The sequence below is a fragment of the Oncorhynchus tshawytscha genome, linkage group LG02 (assembly GCF_018296145.1).
Source record: "Oncorhynchus tshawytscha isolate Ot180627B linkage group LG02, Otsh_v2.0, whole genome shotgun sequence".
Lineage (NCBI taxonomy): Eukaryota > Metazoa > Chordata > Actinopteri > Salmoniformes > Salmonidae > Oncorhynchus > Oncorhynchus tshawytscha.
Genome location: NC_056430.1, coordinates 23,170,720 through 23,190,042, shown reverse-complemented (window position 1 = coordinate 23,190,042; position 19,323 = coordinate 23,170,720). Strand labels below are relative to the sequence as shown.

The window sequence follows — 19,323 nt, the reverse complement described above, 5'->3', positions numbered from 1 at the left end:
AGGAGTCTTATGGCTTGGGGTAGACACCTCTTGGACCTAGACTTGGCGCTCCGGTACCGCTTGCCGTGTGGTAACAGGGAGAACAGTCTATGACTAGGGTGGCTGGAGTCTTCCTGTGACACGGCCTGGTATAGAGGTCCTGGATGGCAGGAAGCTTGGCCCCAGTGATGTACTGGGCCGTTCGCACTACCCTCTGTAGTGCCTTGCAGTCGGAGGCCGAGCAGTTGCCATACCAGGCAGTGATGCAACCAGTCAGGATGCTCTCGTTGGTGCAGCTGTAGAACCTTTTGAGGATCTGAAGACCCATGCCAAATCTTTTCAGTCTCCTGAGAGGGAATAGGTTTTGTCATGCCCGCTTTACAACTGTCATGGTGTGCTTGGACCATGTTAGTTTGTTGATGATGTGGACGCCAAGGAACTTAAAGCTCTCAACCTGCTCCACTGCAGCCTCGTCGATGAGAATGGGTGCGTGCTCCGTCCTCTTTTTTCTGTAGTCCACAATCATCTCCTTTGTCTTGATCACGTTGAGGGAGAGGTTGTTGTCCTGGCACCTCACGGCCAGGTCTCCTCCCTATAGGCTGCCTCATTGTTGTCGGTGATCAGGCCTAACACTGTTGTGTCATCTGCAAATTTAACGATGGTGTTGGAGTCGTACCTGGCCGTGCAGTCATGAGTGAACAGGGAGTACAGGAGGGGGCTGAGCATGCTCCCCTGAGGGGCCCCTGTGTTGAGGATCAGTGTGGCAGATGTGTTGTTACCTACCCTTACCACCTGGGAGTGTCCCGTCAGGAAGTCCAGGATCCAGTTACAGAGGGAGGTGTTTAGTCCCAGGGTCCTTAGCTTATTGAGCTTCGAGGGCGCTATGGTGTTGAACGCTGAGCTGTAGTCAATGAATAGCATTCTCACATAGGTGTTCCTTTTTTCCAGGTGGGAAAGGACAGTGTGGAGTGCAATAGAGATTGCATCATCTGTGGATCTGTTGGGGCATTATGCAAATTGGAGTGGGTCTAGGGTTTCTGGGATGATGGTGTTGATGTGAGCCATGACCAGCCTTTCAAAGCACTTCATGGCTACAGATGTGAGTGCTATGGGTCAGTAGTCATTTAGGCAGGTTACCTTAGTGATGTGCTGGGCAAGGCACCTTCCCTTTGTGTAACCCAACAGAGAGAATAATACATATCAATCTCTCTCTCCTTCCATTTTGTTGGACTGTATTTTTCCCGTTCAGCCCCCAGCCGCACATCCCCTACTACTCTTAACTCTGGGCTGCCTGCGTGCATCTGCCTGGCACGCTCAAGCAGAGGCAAGAACAAACAAAGGAAAGGAGCACACAGCGGGTTTGCTTTGCCCTCTGGCTTAGATGACCACTGCCCCAGGTGAACGGAGAGTTACCATCTCAAACATACCAAGAACCAGTTGGCAGGGAGCTGACAATGTTAACTTACTACTACACATGTTCACAGCGTCACAGCGTTGCAGCTCTCTTACGAACACACACTTTTGCACACATGCATGTTTCAATAAATACACATAGAAATTAATGTACAGAAATACATATGCACAATCACACATAGACAAACACACACACACCCACACACATACATACAGCTTGCTAGCTTGATGCTTCAGCTGTGCTGTGTGACCTGCATGAGTTGGTTTCATTTTCTGTGAAATGCCAGGCTGGGAGAGACCGCTCTGGCCGGTGTGGCTGATTGGCATAAACATAGCCAGTTCACACTAGGTCTGGCTAAAGGTGAACTCCTACACATGGAAGAAGGTAGGTGGTCTGCCCCCTATTTTATACACTCCAGGTCCCCCTATGAACACTAGCAACAACAACAAAGTGAAAAACAAAGGATGTCTATCCTACCGAGCCAGCAGATTCAGTTTGTCAATGAACATCAGGGGAATGCTTGGTTACCATGCCAGCTGTGGCAGATGTAACTTTGTTTGGGAGGTGTGAGATGTCCAGAGGAGCTGGGTGCTAAACAAAGCCTCAATGCCACCATAAAAAGCAAGCCAGCCAAGCAGCCAGTGCTGGATAATGTGTTGATTACAGAGCTTGGATGTGGCGGACTCCTTTCTAGTTAAAGCATCATGCTCTGAGCATATTTCAATCTCTTTTCAAACGCTGGAAGGCAATGGGTAAAAGAGGCACATTCACTCATATCCCACACCCTCTCAATCCGTATCAACAAACACAAACACCAAAACACACACAAACACACAAACACACACAGAACGTGGGGTGAATGGCCAAAGTCCGGTATCACCTCAGAAAGGCCAGAGTTCTGTCTAAGGAATAATTTTGAGAAAACATAACAGCACATTATTGTGGCAAACTGTGAGATATTTTCATAAGAAGAAACGACAGAGCGTTATGTCTCATGGTATGGTGAAGTGGAGGGGCTTAATAGGCATGCTTCATTAGACGATAGTCCCAATGCAGAAGTGGGCAGTCTTGCTTTAAGACATGTGATGTGATCCAGCTCTCTCTCTCTCTCTCTCTTTTTCTCTCTGGCTGGGCTGTATTATAATAGACTCACACAGACACACACTACTTAGTGCTTTGGAAAGAGGGCTGAGCCTCACACACATAATCAGCGCAGCTTCTCAATGGGGGGACGGAGCAAAGAGGAGACAGAACTGTCGTTCCGCTGGAGCTGATCTCAGTCCGTGTGTGAGAAGTGAGGAGGCAAATTAACGTTCTGTCGTCACGAGGGATTTTACCTTCACAGTACTGATCTAAAGGTGATATGAGCAGCCTTCCATCTTGTAAACACTGACTAGTTTGTAACAGCGTGTCATTCCTGTGAGCTGAGGTGGTTTCTGGTGACCGCACTCCCAGGATTTCAGACGGACAGAGAGAGTCGAGGGGGGCAAGCGGACGAGGCAGAAACAACAGAGCTTCTCCCCCTCTTATCCTGCAGCGTTGTTCTTCTTTACACCTGGAACTTTGTTGGGAATCCCTGGCCTCAGACTATGGATGGATTTAAGACAGCGTTGTGAGTCTGTTGAACAGACGGTGATACTGACAGCAGGGCACCCTTTCTTTTGACCAGACAGACCACTCAGGTAAGGCTGTGGGGTTATTCTCTGAGACTGTTGGTGCTTTCTGATTATATTATATTCCTTCTGCAAAATATACTATTATTTAAAGAAATCTGATTATGGAAATGTTATAAAATAAGGCTAGCTGTCATGTTTGTAAGAAGTGGAAGGGCTCCAGGAGTAACTGAATAATGATGACAGGTATGAGCGACAGACAGGCAGAGCATGTGACACGACCTGCATATCTCTGTTGGATTGAACAATTGTATGGTTTAATGAAGGAGAGTAGGCTATGGACATTGTAGATATATGTATGTTTTAGGACATACCACATATTTTGCGTTGACTGATATATTTTAAAGTTACAGGCAGTTAGTTCTAAGTAGGGCAGAGGTGTCAGTCTCATCCTTTTTTTTAAAGACAAGGCTGCAAAATTCAAATGTTCTAGTCCAGACCAAGTTGCTTTTCAGAGTCAATATTATTAATTCATTTTCATGCTATATTACAAACACAGTTATTCGCCTATATTGTGATGTGAAATTGTTACATGCAATCGAGATCAAGTCTATTCCATTTAAATGTGTTATTTTTATACAGGCTAAGCTAATCTAACCGTATCAAAAGAAGCCATTTACTTACCATATAAAATTTCCCCATTATACCTATGTTGTCGGGAAGGCAAAACATCTATATCCTGCCGAGATGGTGCGCAGGTGTGTCCGGGCAGGGGGCATGGTCTCGTGTTTAGTCTAAATTGGCAGGACATGGTATACTTGTAAAAAGACAATGTAAATGCCGTCATTACCAATTACGAATTCCACAACCATCAGGAACATATCAATCAATTGTCTAATTAGACTGCAAAGCAGAGACCAAACGGCTAGTTAAACAGATACGCAAATGGTAAATCCTGCATGAAGTGCACATTCCTTGTTTATTCATTGAAAACCACGGGGGTAAGAATTCTAACGAAAAGTAATTTGTATACAAATATCCTGCTAGCCCTGATAAGGTGATTTATTTTTCATGTGTCTGCTATTTACTCGTGAAAGTTGTCCGTTTACATTAAAATGCATAAGCATGCCTGTGTCGTGCGGTCTGAATATCTTTCTCCGCCACCTCTCCATCCCTATTCTCTCGCGCTGTCGATCAGGACCACATTTCTTCTTTGACATGAATGAGTTCCGACAGTCGGAGAGTTGCTCAGAGCTGAACCGAAAGGCGGAGAGGACAAAAGAGCAGTTTCTCTCCATGCTGTTGTTCAGGCAAAAGACTACGTTTTTTTCAGGAACTTGCTAGAAACACAGCGTGTTAAAAAGCATTCCCCAGGGAACAGTTCACATTTCCACAAAATGTAGGATTATAGCGAATTTATTGCAGGAGATGGGATTACACTATGCCGCTAATAAGACTAATTATAGGCTATCCTTAATTTCTGCATGTTGAATATTCAGTAGGCTAGTCTCAATGTCATTTCAGGGTAGAGGGGAGAATGTAAACTTTTTCTCGAACCGACATGCACACACCAAGTTGCTATAGGCTAGTAGCCTATCATTTGGGGAGAAAAAATGCCAGCACATCTGAAGGCAACGGAATAGGCCAAATACTGTATATGTGTAGCAGTGGCGACCTGTCATTCAGGTCAGCTAAATAATAAAATATATATATATATATATATTTGTTGCCTGTTTTGCCTGTTATTTTGGAATGAATGTGTCACATATGTGTTTGCAAACAATGTAAAATAATATATAATTGAGTTAATAAAGCCAAATACAAACAGGCAGGTGTTCAGCCTAGATCAGTGCTTTCTGTGGTGGTGGGGCGGCCATCTGAAAACACGGAGCATAAGGGTTGGTCATGTTCTCTAGTTGCCCCGTGATTGGCTCAATGTTCTGTCACTCATGGAGACACTACTTCACCACTAAATCTATGAGCAGAGCTCGAAAAGCCCCTTGGGTGCTGCCATAGAGTTACATTAGAGTGCCCATCCAAGAAGGCTCAAGATTGTTGGCCACAGATAAAACGGCATCAAATCACGTTATATCTACCATAGCTTTGATTGGACTGATCATGTCAACGTCATACATTCAAAATTTTAGCTAGGAAGCTAGCAGTCATCGTCATGAATCAAGTCGACAATCTACGGACAAATCCTTTTCAAGCCTTGTCATATGATGAGAAATGATGAAGAGAAATTATAAATAAAATGTATCAGTGCTCATCTGCCATTGGACATAAACATTACACAACCAATTGGAAATTGCAAATTCGACATTGAGTGGTTTGGAAAGAATCAGTGGCTAACTGCAAGCATTGCAAAGCAATCACTAGCCTGCTATTCAGTGTAGTGGTGTGTGGTCCAAGTCTGGGCTGAAGGGTCTCTTTTCCAAGTTTATAAGATAAGCATTTAACATTGGCCATGCTGTCAATACAGCACGACTTCTACCGCATTCAAAACAACTGGAAACTCGGAACTGGGAAATCTCAGACTTCAGTGAGTTCAAGACAATTGGGAACTTGGAAAGAACAAGCTCAGACTGGGAAAATACATTTTAAACGGTCATCCATCTCAGAATTCCACGTTGGGAACTCGTCCTCTTTTTAGAGCTCCAACCTAAAGATCACTAACATCATGATTCAACCTTGTTTATTTCCCAAGTTCCCATTTGTCTTGAATGCACCATCAATCCAGAGAATGCCAGACTTTGATTACATGTATTTATTTATTTGACTAGGCAAGTCAGTTAAGAACAAATTCTTATTTACAATGACTGCCTAGGAACAGTGAGTTAACTGCTTTGTTCAGGGCAGAACGACAGATTTTTTTTTTACCTTGTCAGCTCAGGGATTTGATCTTGCAACCTTTCGGTTACTGGCCCATCGCTCTAACCACTAGGCAACCAGCCACTTTGATGACAAAGGTTGATGACAAAATTTGCCCACGAAGGACCACCGTGACACCTTCCTGTTCAAGTGAGCACAGCACAACAAGGTGAGTCCAAAATGTATTGTATGCTGCTGCATAAATTATGTAATATGCCAGGGAGATATATATACTGTAGCTAACAAAGTAATAATAAGTGTATGTTGAGTAGTAAGCTGTTAGCTGTTGGTGGTGCATATGTAGCCTATAGCCTGTTTTAGAGAAATGTCATCATCGAACATTGTAAGAGCTTTCATTGTCTGTTTATATGACCACTTTATTTATTTTACGGTTCTGACTTGGTGTACAGGGAGATTACAGTAAGAACAGCCCATATTCTGAATTCTGTCGCTGTACATTTCAAAAGTGCTGAAAAAAGTGTTATATTGACTACATCCGTCCTAGTTCGTTCATTAATGTTTTAATCGAATTATGGATTGCCTCTTATCCGCTCATCGTCCCCTTGTGGCATAGTTTGTACATCTCAATTGTCAGTAGAAACCACATTTGTTTAAGCAAGTCAGCCATATCAGCTATGTTATTTTAAAAGGTAGTAAATGAGGCTGAATGAACTATTGCAGTGCTCCGCTGATAGTCAGGTGTAGCAGTGGTAAGGATTCACTCCATGGTGCTGAAAATAAAATCTCTGCTGTTAGGACAGATTTATGTAAACCCTAACAGTTTATGGGCACCGTTTCCCAGCATTATAGTGCAATTAATGTATTGTTTAGTGTTATGTTGTGTAGTTTCTTTGTTGGCATGCGTCCACCCCAAAATTGGAGAGATTGACATGCTAAAATCACCACTGATGTGTAGGCCTATGTGTGAATGACTCTCTACTTAAAATTGTCTTTGAAGCAATTGTTCTCACCATTTATAAATGTGAAACCCTTTTTCAGCAATAACTAAGAAGTAATTAGCATAATACAACTGGTATAACAGGTGGTCTCAGTCTAGGTCATTCTCCATTATCAAATTAATACTATAACACGCTTAAACCAAGAGGACAACTCACTGTTGGCAATCTGTGGCAAAGTATTCGGCCTAATGTGGTTCACGGCCCAGGAAGATGGCGGGAAGGCGCTGGACTCTTTCAGGGGAAGTCAGATGTTTTATTTTACAGCAAGGTGATCAGTGTTCAGCATTTGACTTGAATAGGAAGTTCACTTCTCAAGAGTATTTTATCAATCTAAAATACATCTCATTGTTACACTCAATAAATGGTATGAGTACATAGTTAGGTAAAACATCCATACTATTCATTATCGTGTCTTTACTATCATTAAATTGAAGACTTAGCTTTTTTCCAAAGATTCTCTGTAATTAGTATTACGCGATCAACTGATTAATCATGTAACTGTAATTAACTAGGAAGTCGGGGCACCAAGGACAAATATTCAGATTACAAAGTTATCATTTCCTAAAAGAACTTTTCAGATATTTTATCTGATCAATTAGTCTTCAAATTAATTAATTATTTACTTTACCTCACGTTAGTCTCATTCCAAACGTTGTAAATTGTTGGTTATCTGCACAAACCCAGTCTTCACTATGATTCATCCATACATCAATTGTCTTAAATCATTTATTTATTACTAACTAAGTAATTCACAGACATGCATAAACAAACAGTAAATATGGTTACATGAAATGATAGGAGAATGTGCCCTAGTGTGCCCTAGTGGCGGCTTGTTAGACAAAAGGGGAAGTGGGGGTCGACTAAGAAGTCACTACAGAGTGATAATTATAACAATTGAAATGCTAATCCTTTACACAAGAGAAAAATACTCTTGATTGTTGTTAGAGGGGATAGTTCAGAGTGACATTAATTTGTTTCGTTATAGAATGAATGTTTCGGCGGTTGTCGTTCTTCGCGTTCAATGATACCGAATTCCTAGCTGCAGACTAGTAATTAATATCAAAGCCTTGTTCTTATTCTGTCGGTATCGATAGTCTAATTCAGCAATGGTCTACAACCTTCGTCCTCTCCTAATGGAGAAAAACATGGTCTGGTTGAGAATTTCTCAAAGTTGGGTTTTATTCGGAATTGCAGAAAAGGGGCTGTCTCAGGATGCCTGACCCTAAACTGGGCTCAGGGGCAGTCCTCTGATTTAGTTCAAATCAAAAGGAAATTGGATTTTCTTTCATTAAACAGTCCAAAATCATATTCCACACTACTACAAACAGTATCATACTCACTCATTCATCTTATACAACAATTAGATGTAAACCTCATATCTGAGGCTATTATATAAACAGTGTTATGGTAATGTGGCCACACCGTCTTCCATGAGCTTCCCCAAGTTGTAACAAATGGACCAGTTCGTAGCTGGATTCTTCAACGATCTTTTATACTTTCTCCGGAACATGAAATTTGTTTGTACCTCAAGTTCTGTGAGGTGGAAGAAATTCCTTTGTGCTCTATGAAAATGTACTCTCTCTATACTGTGTGTCCATGAGGAGATCCTCAGGACTTTATGACGTCTCTCTGACCACAGCAGCCTAGTTGAAGGAGGAAAGGGAGAGGGCAGGGAGAGGGGGATGGGGCTTGCTATACCCAAAGAGGGCAACGTCATGACATCATCAACTACAAATGGTATGGAACTCATATGTTTTATATTTTCAAAATAACAAACAGGGAGAATGTTAACCACTGTGCCATATTTGGCGCCTCCAAATTGGGCATGCATGGGCACCAAATCTGGCACCCCAGCACCCTAGGAACAGGAAGTGCATGTCTGATGGTGGGAAATATTGCAGGGTGTCATGGGGTAAAACATCCCTCAACTTCTCTGTTTTTTGGTGGCTACTACCATCGAACAGCGTGAAGAGAACCCGTGCACATTCACAGATTCTGTGTGTGACTGTGTGAGAGTGAAGTCTTGTGTCTGCAGTGATGCTCGTGGCAACATCATTTAGCTGAGTATACCTTTAAGTGTACCATGTAAATAAACTAAGTGCTAAAAGTTTTTAAAACCAAATGCTTGATATTGGCTAGTCATAATTATTGACATGAAGATAACCAAACAAAGAGAAGCAAATTAATGAACCTGCACATATCTCTGAACATAATGTTTTAATGGTGACTTGTAGTTAGAAAATTACTGTTATAATAATGGTAAACTGGTAAAACCAAAAAGTAAGCATAGAAAAATGTACAAACTCATACTACTCAACGATGCACCAAAAAAAGAGCCTATTAGTTTCCTCAAAAGCAAACAAAGAAAAGCTCCATAATCATATAAATAAAATACACTACACACATCATCAGTTCAACAGTGTTGAATAATACTGTTCATCTTAGTCCCTTAATAGAGAGAATGGAGACACAATGATACACAACTTGGGTGCAGGACCTGAATTCATATTCTCTTACAGTAGGAATGCCTTTCAAATAATAATGTATAAGATTATATGGACAGGAAGGATCCTGGATCGGCAGTCCTACTCTGAGATGGTTTATAATTATGGGCCCAGGTCGTTTTTACAAATGGGGACATGAAAATGACTGGGAGAGACAATGACCACTGCAGTTTTGGCTGGATAGGAAGGGGATGCTTTAGTGAATGTAGGACCATGAGTATGGGAAATCTCAATTGGTTTAGCTCAACGATGATTCAAAGGGGGTGTGGCGGATTCAAAACAGTTCCGCACTAGCCGCTGAAAGGATACTCATGAGTGTCCTTGGAGAGAGGAGGCTATTGAGGAGTGGACGACACTAACAAATTGACACTCTCCTCGACCACTCGACCGCTTATCGGTTTCCGGGTCATAGAGGAGAGGAGGACGGAGGAGAGAACGGACTTGTTCCAATTAAGAATCTCCCCATTTGTATCAGAATGGAGCTGAGAGGAGAGGACGTAGTAACACCTGGAGAGTAGGAGTTATTATTCCCAGTGAGGGAGGGAGAGGTATAGGTCCATATGTCAGCCTTCAGCAACCATTAGGCTATTGTTTAGTGAATGGCCAAGGTGTCTCATTAGGCCTTTATGTGTACTGTTTTCATTTCACATTCAACTGTGTTGACACTACACTGTTCCAGCATCAGAGATGAAAATGACTCTGAGCATATCCTAAAATTGAAACATACAGTATCATTCAAAAGTTTGGACACACCTACTCATTCAAGGGTTTTTCTTTATTTTTACTATTTTCTTGTCATGACTTCCGCCGAAGTCGGTCCCTCTCCTTGTTCGGGCGGCGTTCGGCAGTCGACGTCACCGGTCTTCTAGCCATCGCCGATCCACCATTTCATTTTCCATTTGTTTTGTCTTTGATTTCTACACACCTGGTTCCATTCCCCAATTACATGTTCACGTATTTAACCCTCTGTTTCCCCCATGTTTTTGTGCGTGATTGTTTCTATGTTCATTCGGTACGTTATGGCTGTTTTTTGATGGGTGCTGTTTACACCCGTGCGTAATTGAATACCGTTTATTGTTGGTCAAGGCTATGTTTACCTTGTGCCTTTATTTTGATTAAAGTACGCTGCTCACTCATTCTGTTCTCCTGCGCCTGACTTCATGCACCAACTACACCCACCATCTGACATTTCTATATTGTACAAAATAGTGAAGACATCAAAACTATGAAATAACACAAGTGTTAAACAAATCAAAATATATTTTATATTTGAGAATTTTCAAAATAGCCACCCTTTCGCTTGATGACAGCTTCACTTGGAATGCTTTTCCAACAGTTTTGAAGGAGTTTCCACATGCTGAGCACTTGTTGGCTGCTTTTCCTTCACTCTGGGGTCCAACTCATCCCAAACCATCTCAATTGGAATGAGGTCAGGTCATTGTGGAGGCCAGGTCATCTGATGCAGCACTCCATCACTCTCCTTCTCCTGGTCAAATATTCCTTACACAGCCTGGAGGTGTGTTGGGTCGTTGTCCTGTTGAAAAACAAATGATAGTCCCACTAAGCGCAAACCAGATGGGATAGCATATGTCTGCAAAATGCTGTGGTAGCCATGCTGGTTAAGTGTGCCTTGAATTCTAAATAAATCACAGACAGTGTCATCAGCAAAGCACCCCCACACCTCCATGCTTAACGGTGAGAACCACACATGCAGAGATCATCCATTCACCTACTCTACATCTCACAAAGACATAGCGTTTGGAACCAAAAATCAAAATTGGACTCATCAGACCAAAGGACAGATTTCAACTGATCTAATGTCCATTGCTCGTGTTTCTTGTCCCAAGCAAGTCTCTTCCTCTTATTTGTGTCCTTTAGTAGTGGTTTCTTTGCTGCAATTCGACCATGAAGGCCTGATTCACGTAGTCTCCTCTGAACATTTGATGTTGAGATGTGTCTGTTACTTGAACTCTGTGAAGCAGGTAGCCTAGTGGGCAGCAGTTATCCTAGTGGTTAGAGTGTTGGATAGTAACCAAAAGGTTGCAAGATCAAATCCCTGAGCTGACAAGGTATAAATCTGTAGTTCTGCCCCTAAGCAAGGCAGTTAACCCACTGTTCCTAGGCTGTCATGGGAAAAAATAATTTGTTCTTAACTGACTTGCCTAGTAAAATAAAAATGTATTTGGGCTGCAATTTCTGAGGCTGGTAACTCTAATGAAACGTATCTTCTGCAGCAGAAGAAACTCTGGGTCTACCTTTTCTGTGGCTGTCCTCATGAGAGCCAGTTTCATCATAGCACTTGATGGTTTTTGCAACTGCACTTGAAGAAACTTTCAAAGTTCTTGACATTTTCCGGATTGATCGACCTTCATGTCTTAAAGTAATGATGGACTTTTGTTTCTCTTTGCTTATTTGAGCTGTTCTCGCTATAATATGGACTTGGTCTATTAACAAATAGGTCTATCTTCTGTATACCCCCCCTACCTTGTCACAACACAACTGATTGGCTCAAACACAGTAAGGAGGAAAGAAAATCCACAAATTAACTTTTATCAAGGCACAGCTGTTAATTGAAATGCATTCCAGGTGACTACCTCATTAAGCTGGTTGAGAGAATGCCAAGTGTGTGCAAAGCTGTCATCAAGGCAAAGGGTGGCTTTTTTTGAAGAATCTCAAATATAAAATATATTTTGATTTGTTTAACACTTTTGGTTACCACATGATTCCATACAGTATGTGTTATTTCATAGTTTTGATGTCTTCACTATTATTCTAAAATGTAGAAAATAGTAAAAAATGAAGAAAAACCCTTGAATGAGTAGCTGCGTCCAAACTTTTGACCTTTATGTTTTGAGCTGATAGGCTACAGTGTGTACATTGTGTGTAGCCAATATCAAATCAAACTACTATCATCATTAGCTTACTAATTTAAATAGCTAGTTGTAGTTGTTGATTCGAAGCTCCTGTTTAGCCCTAATCAGAACATGTTCTACCAACCTTTACTTGCCGATACTTTCTTAATTCTTAATTCGGCAAGCACCAGTGTCTTCTAAACCTCCATGGCTTGTTACAGGTAGAACATTGGAATTTAGAAAGAAAAAAAAAGTTTTGTCTATGAAGTAATCCAACAATGTATACGCTGCCGTCTTAGAGTATGTTTATCTTCTCTCATTGATCAAGACAGGTGAGTGTCAAGCGATGTCTGATTTTTGAGTTGCGCACATGACGTGCAGTACTTTGGGAAGGACATCCGTTTACAGCTAAACAGGAGCATATGCACAAGCTTGGACACATGATTGATTTCCCGATTGCAGTTTTTTGGGGAACTCGTCAAAAATGCCCATCGTGGGAGAGGTGACCATATTGTAGTAATGTCCTTCAAATGCTACACTGTGGCTTTAATGGTCCTGTTTTCTCAGTAGCTACCTCATACAATACATTGTATTGTCTTTATTAGGCATGTTACAGTCATTTTCAGTTCTCTTGTATGATGATGTTTGACAAGCTTGACCAAGTCTCTTTCTCTTCAGATAGAGGTTTTTTGATTATCCTGAGATGGTCCTTCCCCAATGTCGCTCATGTCATTTCATGTTTATACCTTTTTTCTATTTCACCTCAAAGAGCCATTTTTTCTGTCTTCCCCTTTCCTAACATGTGTAAATTGGTTAGTGTTTTTCCATATCTCTGCCATCTCTTTTGTAGGCCACCCTCTATCACCCACTTGCTCTTTTCTCTCTCCTCCTTTAGACAACCCTTGCCATGTGTCTCTAACCTTCTCTCTGCCCTCCTCCTATAGCCCATAGAGATAGATAGAGGACTCCAGTGCCCAATAACCCATGTGCAGCGCCATCGAGGACTTTCACCATTTTGAAGTAATCAAGTGGGTGGGACTTCCTATTGGTTAAATAAGGATCACATATTTCCATCCAGGTCACCAGGAGCGATCAGCCAATTAATTATACCCGTGAGGAAACATTCCATAACTGCATGTGGCAGTAAATTGCCAATCAGTTTGTTTATCAACTCATAGAAGTAGTAGAAGAACTTCAAAATGGAGATGGCCTCAATGGCGCTGCCCATGCTCTCACAGACGCAATAATGGGACAGATACAATTTTGTGTCCTCTAACTATCTCTATGCTCTAACCCTCTCTCTCTGCCCTCTTCCTTTAGCCACCCTCCCAGTCTGCCCTGCCATGTCCTTGTTCCTGGGCCTGTGGATTAGCCTGGGCTTCCTGCTGCTGTGCCAGGCCACGCTGTACGAGACCCTCCAGCAGCACCACGTGCCCCGGCCCGGACGCAATGCCATCCAGATCCTGGGTGAGTCCCTTTCTATGTTCTGTCTGCACACATCACGCTGTGCCCACTACCCACCCAATCCTCCCAGAGGAGCTCTCTGAGAAGTATTTATTTTACTCTTACACTATGTTATCACTGTATCCCCAGTGGAAACAGTGAAGCAATAGTCTTCTGTCTTTTGTAATAGATTGGTTTGCAACCAATATGTTAGCTACTGTGAGAAGAAGAATAGTGCACTGTGGTTTCATAACTTTTTATATTTGTTTGTTTCTATAGATTCTGGCGTTGTATAATGGATTATTTATGTTTCTTATGGTTCATTCATGTATCCAGCTGTCAGAGGTGTCATGCCCATAGGGGGCACAGGGACATGTGCCCCTTCAGATTTGTCCTGTTTTATTTTTATAATTTGTTGTTTCTTTGTAATACCTCTAGCCACCGAACAATTGTTGGCTTCAGCTAACTCAGATAGGTAACCTATCTCCCATAACTAGCTACTAAGAAGCCATTTCAGGCTATAAAAGAAGTTAGAGTAGCTAGCTTGTTTAAGTATCCTAGCTGGCATGCCTGCTGGCAAGGTTGGTAGACTACAAAAGCAATTACTAAATGTACTAAAAAAGACTCCTTTCAATATTTTACCCAGATTTTAGCAGAGATGCAGAGAAGCATATTTAGTTATAAATAACCACCAGTCAGGAGGATACAGACAGCTCAAGAGGTACGCTTCCATGCACAGAAAAATACATATATTTATGACATAGAATTAAGCATAATAATTTGGGGTCAAAAAAAGTTTTTTAAGGTATTTGAAATACAACATTCTCCAACTATTCGAACCAGCCACCCAGCAACCCAGCCATCCAGACTTATTTTGTGCCTCATGACATTTTTGGGGTGCAGTTTTGGGGGGCCTCTGCCAGCTGTATATAAAACTACACCATCTTCAAAGTTGGCTTTATTGACATTCTCCTACATTCTTTGCAGTAAATTGTTTTTGCTTAGAGTTGATTGTAATGTTTAAGCTCAGCTGCAGCTGCTGTTTTGATCTGAGGTTGGAACTCCCCCTCTGCCCCACACAGACAAAGAGCACTTTTTAACGGGAGAGGATTTTCAGTGTGGGGAAAGAGTGATTGCAGCATCCTGAATCTATCAGACTAGCAGGTTGATTGGTACGTAGGACAGGCTCTAGGCAAAACTCCCATCAGTATGCTGTGAGTGCAGGCTGCTTTGATCACTGTGGCTTAAATGGAAATAACAATTATGTTTCTCTCTCACATTTGGCAATTAAAGCCAGTTCCTTCTCCACTGTGGGGGTTAAAGGGGAGGGAGTCAGTGAGATGGGTCTGATTCTCCTCATTTATGTGGGAGTAGAGTAGTCGCGCTCGTCACTCCCCAGCCATGTGTCTTTGGAAGCAGGCTCCTTTAAGCTTTTAACAATGACTCGCTCCTGGAAGCTTCTGATGACAATACTATTACAAACCCCTTTCACCAGGAAACCAAATCCCAATGCCTGTTAAACATTGATTCCATCTATCTGTGCTTGTCTCATTCTCCGAGCCGTGCTGCACCACGGAGTGAAAAGACAGTGATTGAAGCAAAAGCAACAAAAAAAGAGACATTGATTTCCCCGACTTGTGATGTCAAGACAAGACTGTTGATAGCCTTTTTAAGCAGCAGGGAACTGGAGCAGTTGTGCAGGGCAGGTGTCTTGTTTTGGAGTTGGAACAGCTGACGTAGTGGGACTTGGTTGTGGGTGTGAGACAGCGGCTTCACACAAAGTGGTTTGAGCTCATTAATTGGAACAAGTGAGAACAGGATGAGCGACAGAATTTATTTTTTCAAACTTTGTTTCCAGGTTTTTTGTACAAGGATGTGCATGGCCTACAGTAAGTGTCTTCTGAATTATGTAGAGGTCCAAGTGAAAACAAAGAGAAACCCCTGCCCACGGCACGTAGAGAAGTCAGCTAAGTTATTGGTGAGATAAATATCCTCCTGTTCTAGTTTTGTGAAAGGGTTCTTGTCAGAGAAATCAGCTTGTACAAACACACACACACACACACACTCCATTTTATTTCTCAGCAAAGTCATTATGGCATGGCATTTTTATGGTCCTCTGGGGAACTGGGGGATGCATACACAAAGTGAGCCTGAGAGCAGAAGTGTTCTGTCTGAGAGCAGGAGTGTTCTGTCTGAGAGCAGAAGTGTTCTGTCTGAGAGCAGGAGTGTTCTGTCTGAGAGCAGGAGTGTTCTGTCTGAGAGCAGGAGTGTTCTGTCTGAGAGCAGGAGTGTTCTGTCTGAGAGCAGGAGTGTTCTGTCTGAGAGCAGAAGTGTTCTGTCTGAGAGCAGAAGTGTTCTGTCTGAGAGCAGGAGTGTTCTGTCTGAGAGCAGGAGTGTTCTGTCTGAGAGCAGGAGTGTTCTGTCTGAGAGCAGGAGTGTTCTGTCTGAGAGCAGGAGTGTTCTGTCTGAGAGCAGGAGTGTTCTGTCTGAGCGCAGGAGTATTCTGTCTGAGAGCAGAAGTGTTCTGTCTGAGAGCAGGAGTGTTCTGTCTGAGAGCAGGAGTGTTCTGTCTGAGAGCAGGAGTGTTCTGTCTGAGAGCAGGAGTGTTCTGTCTGAGAGCAGGAGTGTTCTGTCTGAGAGCAGGAGTGTTCTGTCTGAGAGCAGAAGTGTTCTGTCTGAGAGCAGAAGTGTTCTGTCTGAGAGAAGGAGTGTTCTGTCTGAGAGCAGGAGTGTTCTGTCTGAGAGCAGGAGTGTTCTGTCTGAGAGCAGGAGTGTTCTGTCTGAGAGCAGGAGTGTTCTGTCTGAGAGCAGGAGTGTTCTGTCTGAGAGCAGGAGTATTCTGTCTGAGCGCAGGAATGTTCTGTATTGTGAAAGTGGATGAAGCTCTGAGTTTTGGCACAGAAGAGCGCAGGATGCATTTATTGTTCAGTGTGCTATGCAATAGTAAATAGTTTTATAAGGGAGAAGATTGGTACGTTCAATCAGTAGCATGTACTCAATTAAATTCTGTCACTGGCTGATTGTCAAAATCTAGAATGATAGAAATATTAAGTTCAACTTAGGCTATCTACAACTAACAATGATCAAGTGCAACAATTATTGATTAAATATATGTGTAATCACCATTGGATGTGATGACATTCACTATCATAGTAAAAAAACACTCCACATGTTCCCTTTATGTTGACCGTGTGAAGGACACCTTTTTTTCATAGTTGTTTTGCAACTGTACAATTTACTGTAGTGTCAAGGCCTTTTAAGTTCTCATCAATCTTACTCAACTGCAGAGTGGTGGTAACAGATGTAACCAGAACTGCTTTCTCAGAATTGAAATCCTATGATGAATATTTGTATTAGAATTGATTTAATAATTTGAGGATGCTCTCTGGTTTCAGCGACCAGATCATTTTTTATAAATAAATATGCAGTGGGTGGAGACCAAAGTGAGATCTCAGATTGATACATGCTTTGGTTTTTATGTTTAGCTGTTTTCTGTAATAAAATATAATTGAATGGAAAAGCCCTAAATAAAAAGAAAACATATGTCATAATGCATTACTCTGTAGATGCCTTCATCTGTGATGTATGGTAACATACAGGGTTTTGATGCGGTGAACATTGTAAACATAACTAATAAAAAGGAACTTTACATGTTACGATTCAAAGCATTTTACAATGGCTAAAACCATTGGCAGTCAATACACAAAAGAAACCTGAAGGCAATGCCAGAGAAACAACCAACGTACACAAACCGGTTTGTGAGTTGTGCTTCTGCCTTCGATGCAGTGTCTCTGTTTACACAACTTATGGCCTTGTACACATCATTCTGAAAACTGGAATGATACCCATGAGTCTACCAATTATTCCAACTATTGGAATATTGCCTACCCAATTTCCATTATTTTCTAACAAAGGGTTTACACTATTGTTTGATTGACAGGCATATCTTCTGTACCAGAAAAAAAGCCTTAAATAAAGTTGTGTGGATTTCGATATAGGGCCTGGTTTTCAGTCTGGCTGAGTGGGTGAATGATACCGCAGCAGCAGCTCTCAGTACTCAGACAAGGGTGTGAATATATCTCTGCACAGGGGAAGTGAAGGTCATGTTGAGCAAGGTACAAATGTAATCCTCAAGCCTGTTCAAGCATCTAACAATGTTTTAAAAAATTCTGCTTATCCCTTTCTGCAACAGTGAGCTGACAGAATGCCACTGCACAGTACATGCGTACCAAAAATATACAAGGAGAGATAGGGGTTTTCAACCTACATTTCTTTATTTATTAGAATATTTCAGTTAGAAATCTGCTGGTCACAGTTGAGGCTGGGATTGAGTAACGAGTCGCCTGACTGCTTCATCACCTGCTCAGGAAGCGGCGCCGTTGCCTTCCCATGAGCCCCTGCTTCGCGGCCTCCCCTACGTCCCCCGCGCCGGGAAAGATTGATTGTGCCCAGATTCTGGGCAGCCAATTCTGGTCTCTTAAGAAATAATCCACTACACTGACAGATGAGGCGAATGTGACATGACACACAAGCCCAGCTCAGCTCTTTCCTCACCTGCCAACTGACACAGTACTGCCAGGTCCACTCCTGGAGAAAGCAGGTTGCTGCTGTGGATGATTCTACTGGACACTATGCAGCCCAGTTGAAGGGTCAAACTGTAACATTCAAAGAAATATGGATTGTCATTGTTTGGAGAAGTTACATTGAAATCAAACATTTCTTAAAAGTCACTTTTATGTTCAACTGCCACTGAATATGTATTTGTTTCCTTTCCAAATGGAAGTGCATTATCATTGTGTGTCCTAGCAATGCCCATAGGGAGGATATTGAATGTAATGGCGACGCATTCGGTTTATGATTCTGACATAACTCTCTAAGGGCACTAGCTGATTCCCATTCCAATGTAAGCTACAATATTAACATACATCACTATTAGTATTGAAGGAGCTGTCGTTTTGACAAAACAAAAACAGTGTTGTCAGACACAATAACAAGTCAATTGTTTGTTGCATTGACGGTGCTAAACTGTCTCTCATAGTTGATTAAATCAGCAGAACTGGTGACAGTAATGACAGGTTAGCCAGTTGTGTTCCCCGTTCTACATGAAGATGCAAGCAGCCACTTGGTGTGACTGTGAACTAATGATGTGATTAGGAATCACTTGAATCATCCTTGTAAGAAATGCAGAAATACTGTATAGGAAGTAGGGTGCTGAGGACTTTGTTTTGGTGAAATCCATGCTGATTTTGGATGGTTTATAGCACAAGGTGAATAGGTCATCATTTGCATACTGCAGCAAACAGTGCTGATATTGATATTGTACTACACTCTCGAGGGAACTTGCAAGGAAGCATTTCGCTGCACTGTTTATACCTGCTGTAAACTGTGTACGTGAAAAATGCAATTTGATTTGAACCCATACCATTTATAAAACGGTTATAATGATTTAATCAATCGAATGTAAACATCTCATAATGAATAACCTTTTGAAAGATGATTGGAAGACAAGCGCTTTAATGATCATGTTCAGTGTGTCATTTGATATTTAAATACTCCTTTAGTCTAGGACAGGGGCAGAAAAGAGGCAGCAAAAAACATGTAATTACTGCTATTATTCATCATGACACAGAAATAACCATACAGCCAAACACAGTTTAAAGTGAGCAATAGCAGAAAATGAAATGTCAA

The 19,323-nt window shown here is 41.9% G+C and overlaps 1 protein-coding gene across 3 annotated transcripts in view; it reads left to right on the top strand.

Moving 5' to 3' along the window:
- Positions 1–2,573: 2,573 nt before the first annotated feature.
- The window catches only part of LOC112219258 (chemokine-like protein TAFA-1), a 258,312-nt gene continuing 241,562 nt past the window's right edge, over positions 2,574–19,323 (top strand). For all 3 annotated transcript variants that reach the window (XR_006078592.1, XR_006078591.1, XM_024380426.2), the window contains exons 1-2: positions 2,574–3,075; positions 13,513–13,659. Coding sequence is in view for 1 of the 3 variants with exons in the window: in XM_024380426.2 (XP_024236194.1) it covers positions 13,536–13,659 (124 nt within the window). In the remaining 2 variants the exon portion in view is untranslated. The remainder of the gene's footprint in view (positions 3,076–13,512; positions 13,660–19,323) is intronic.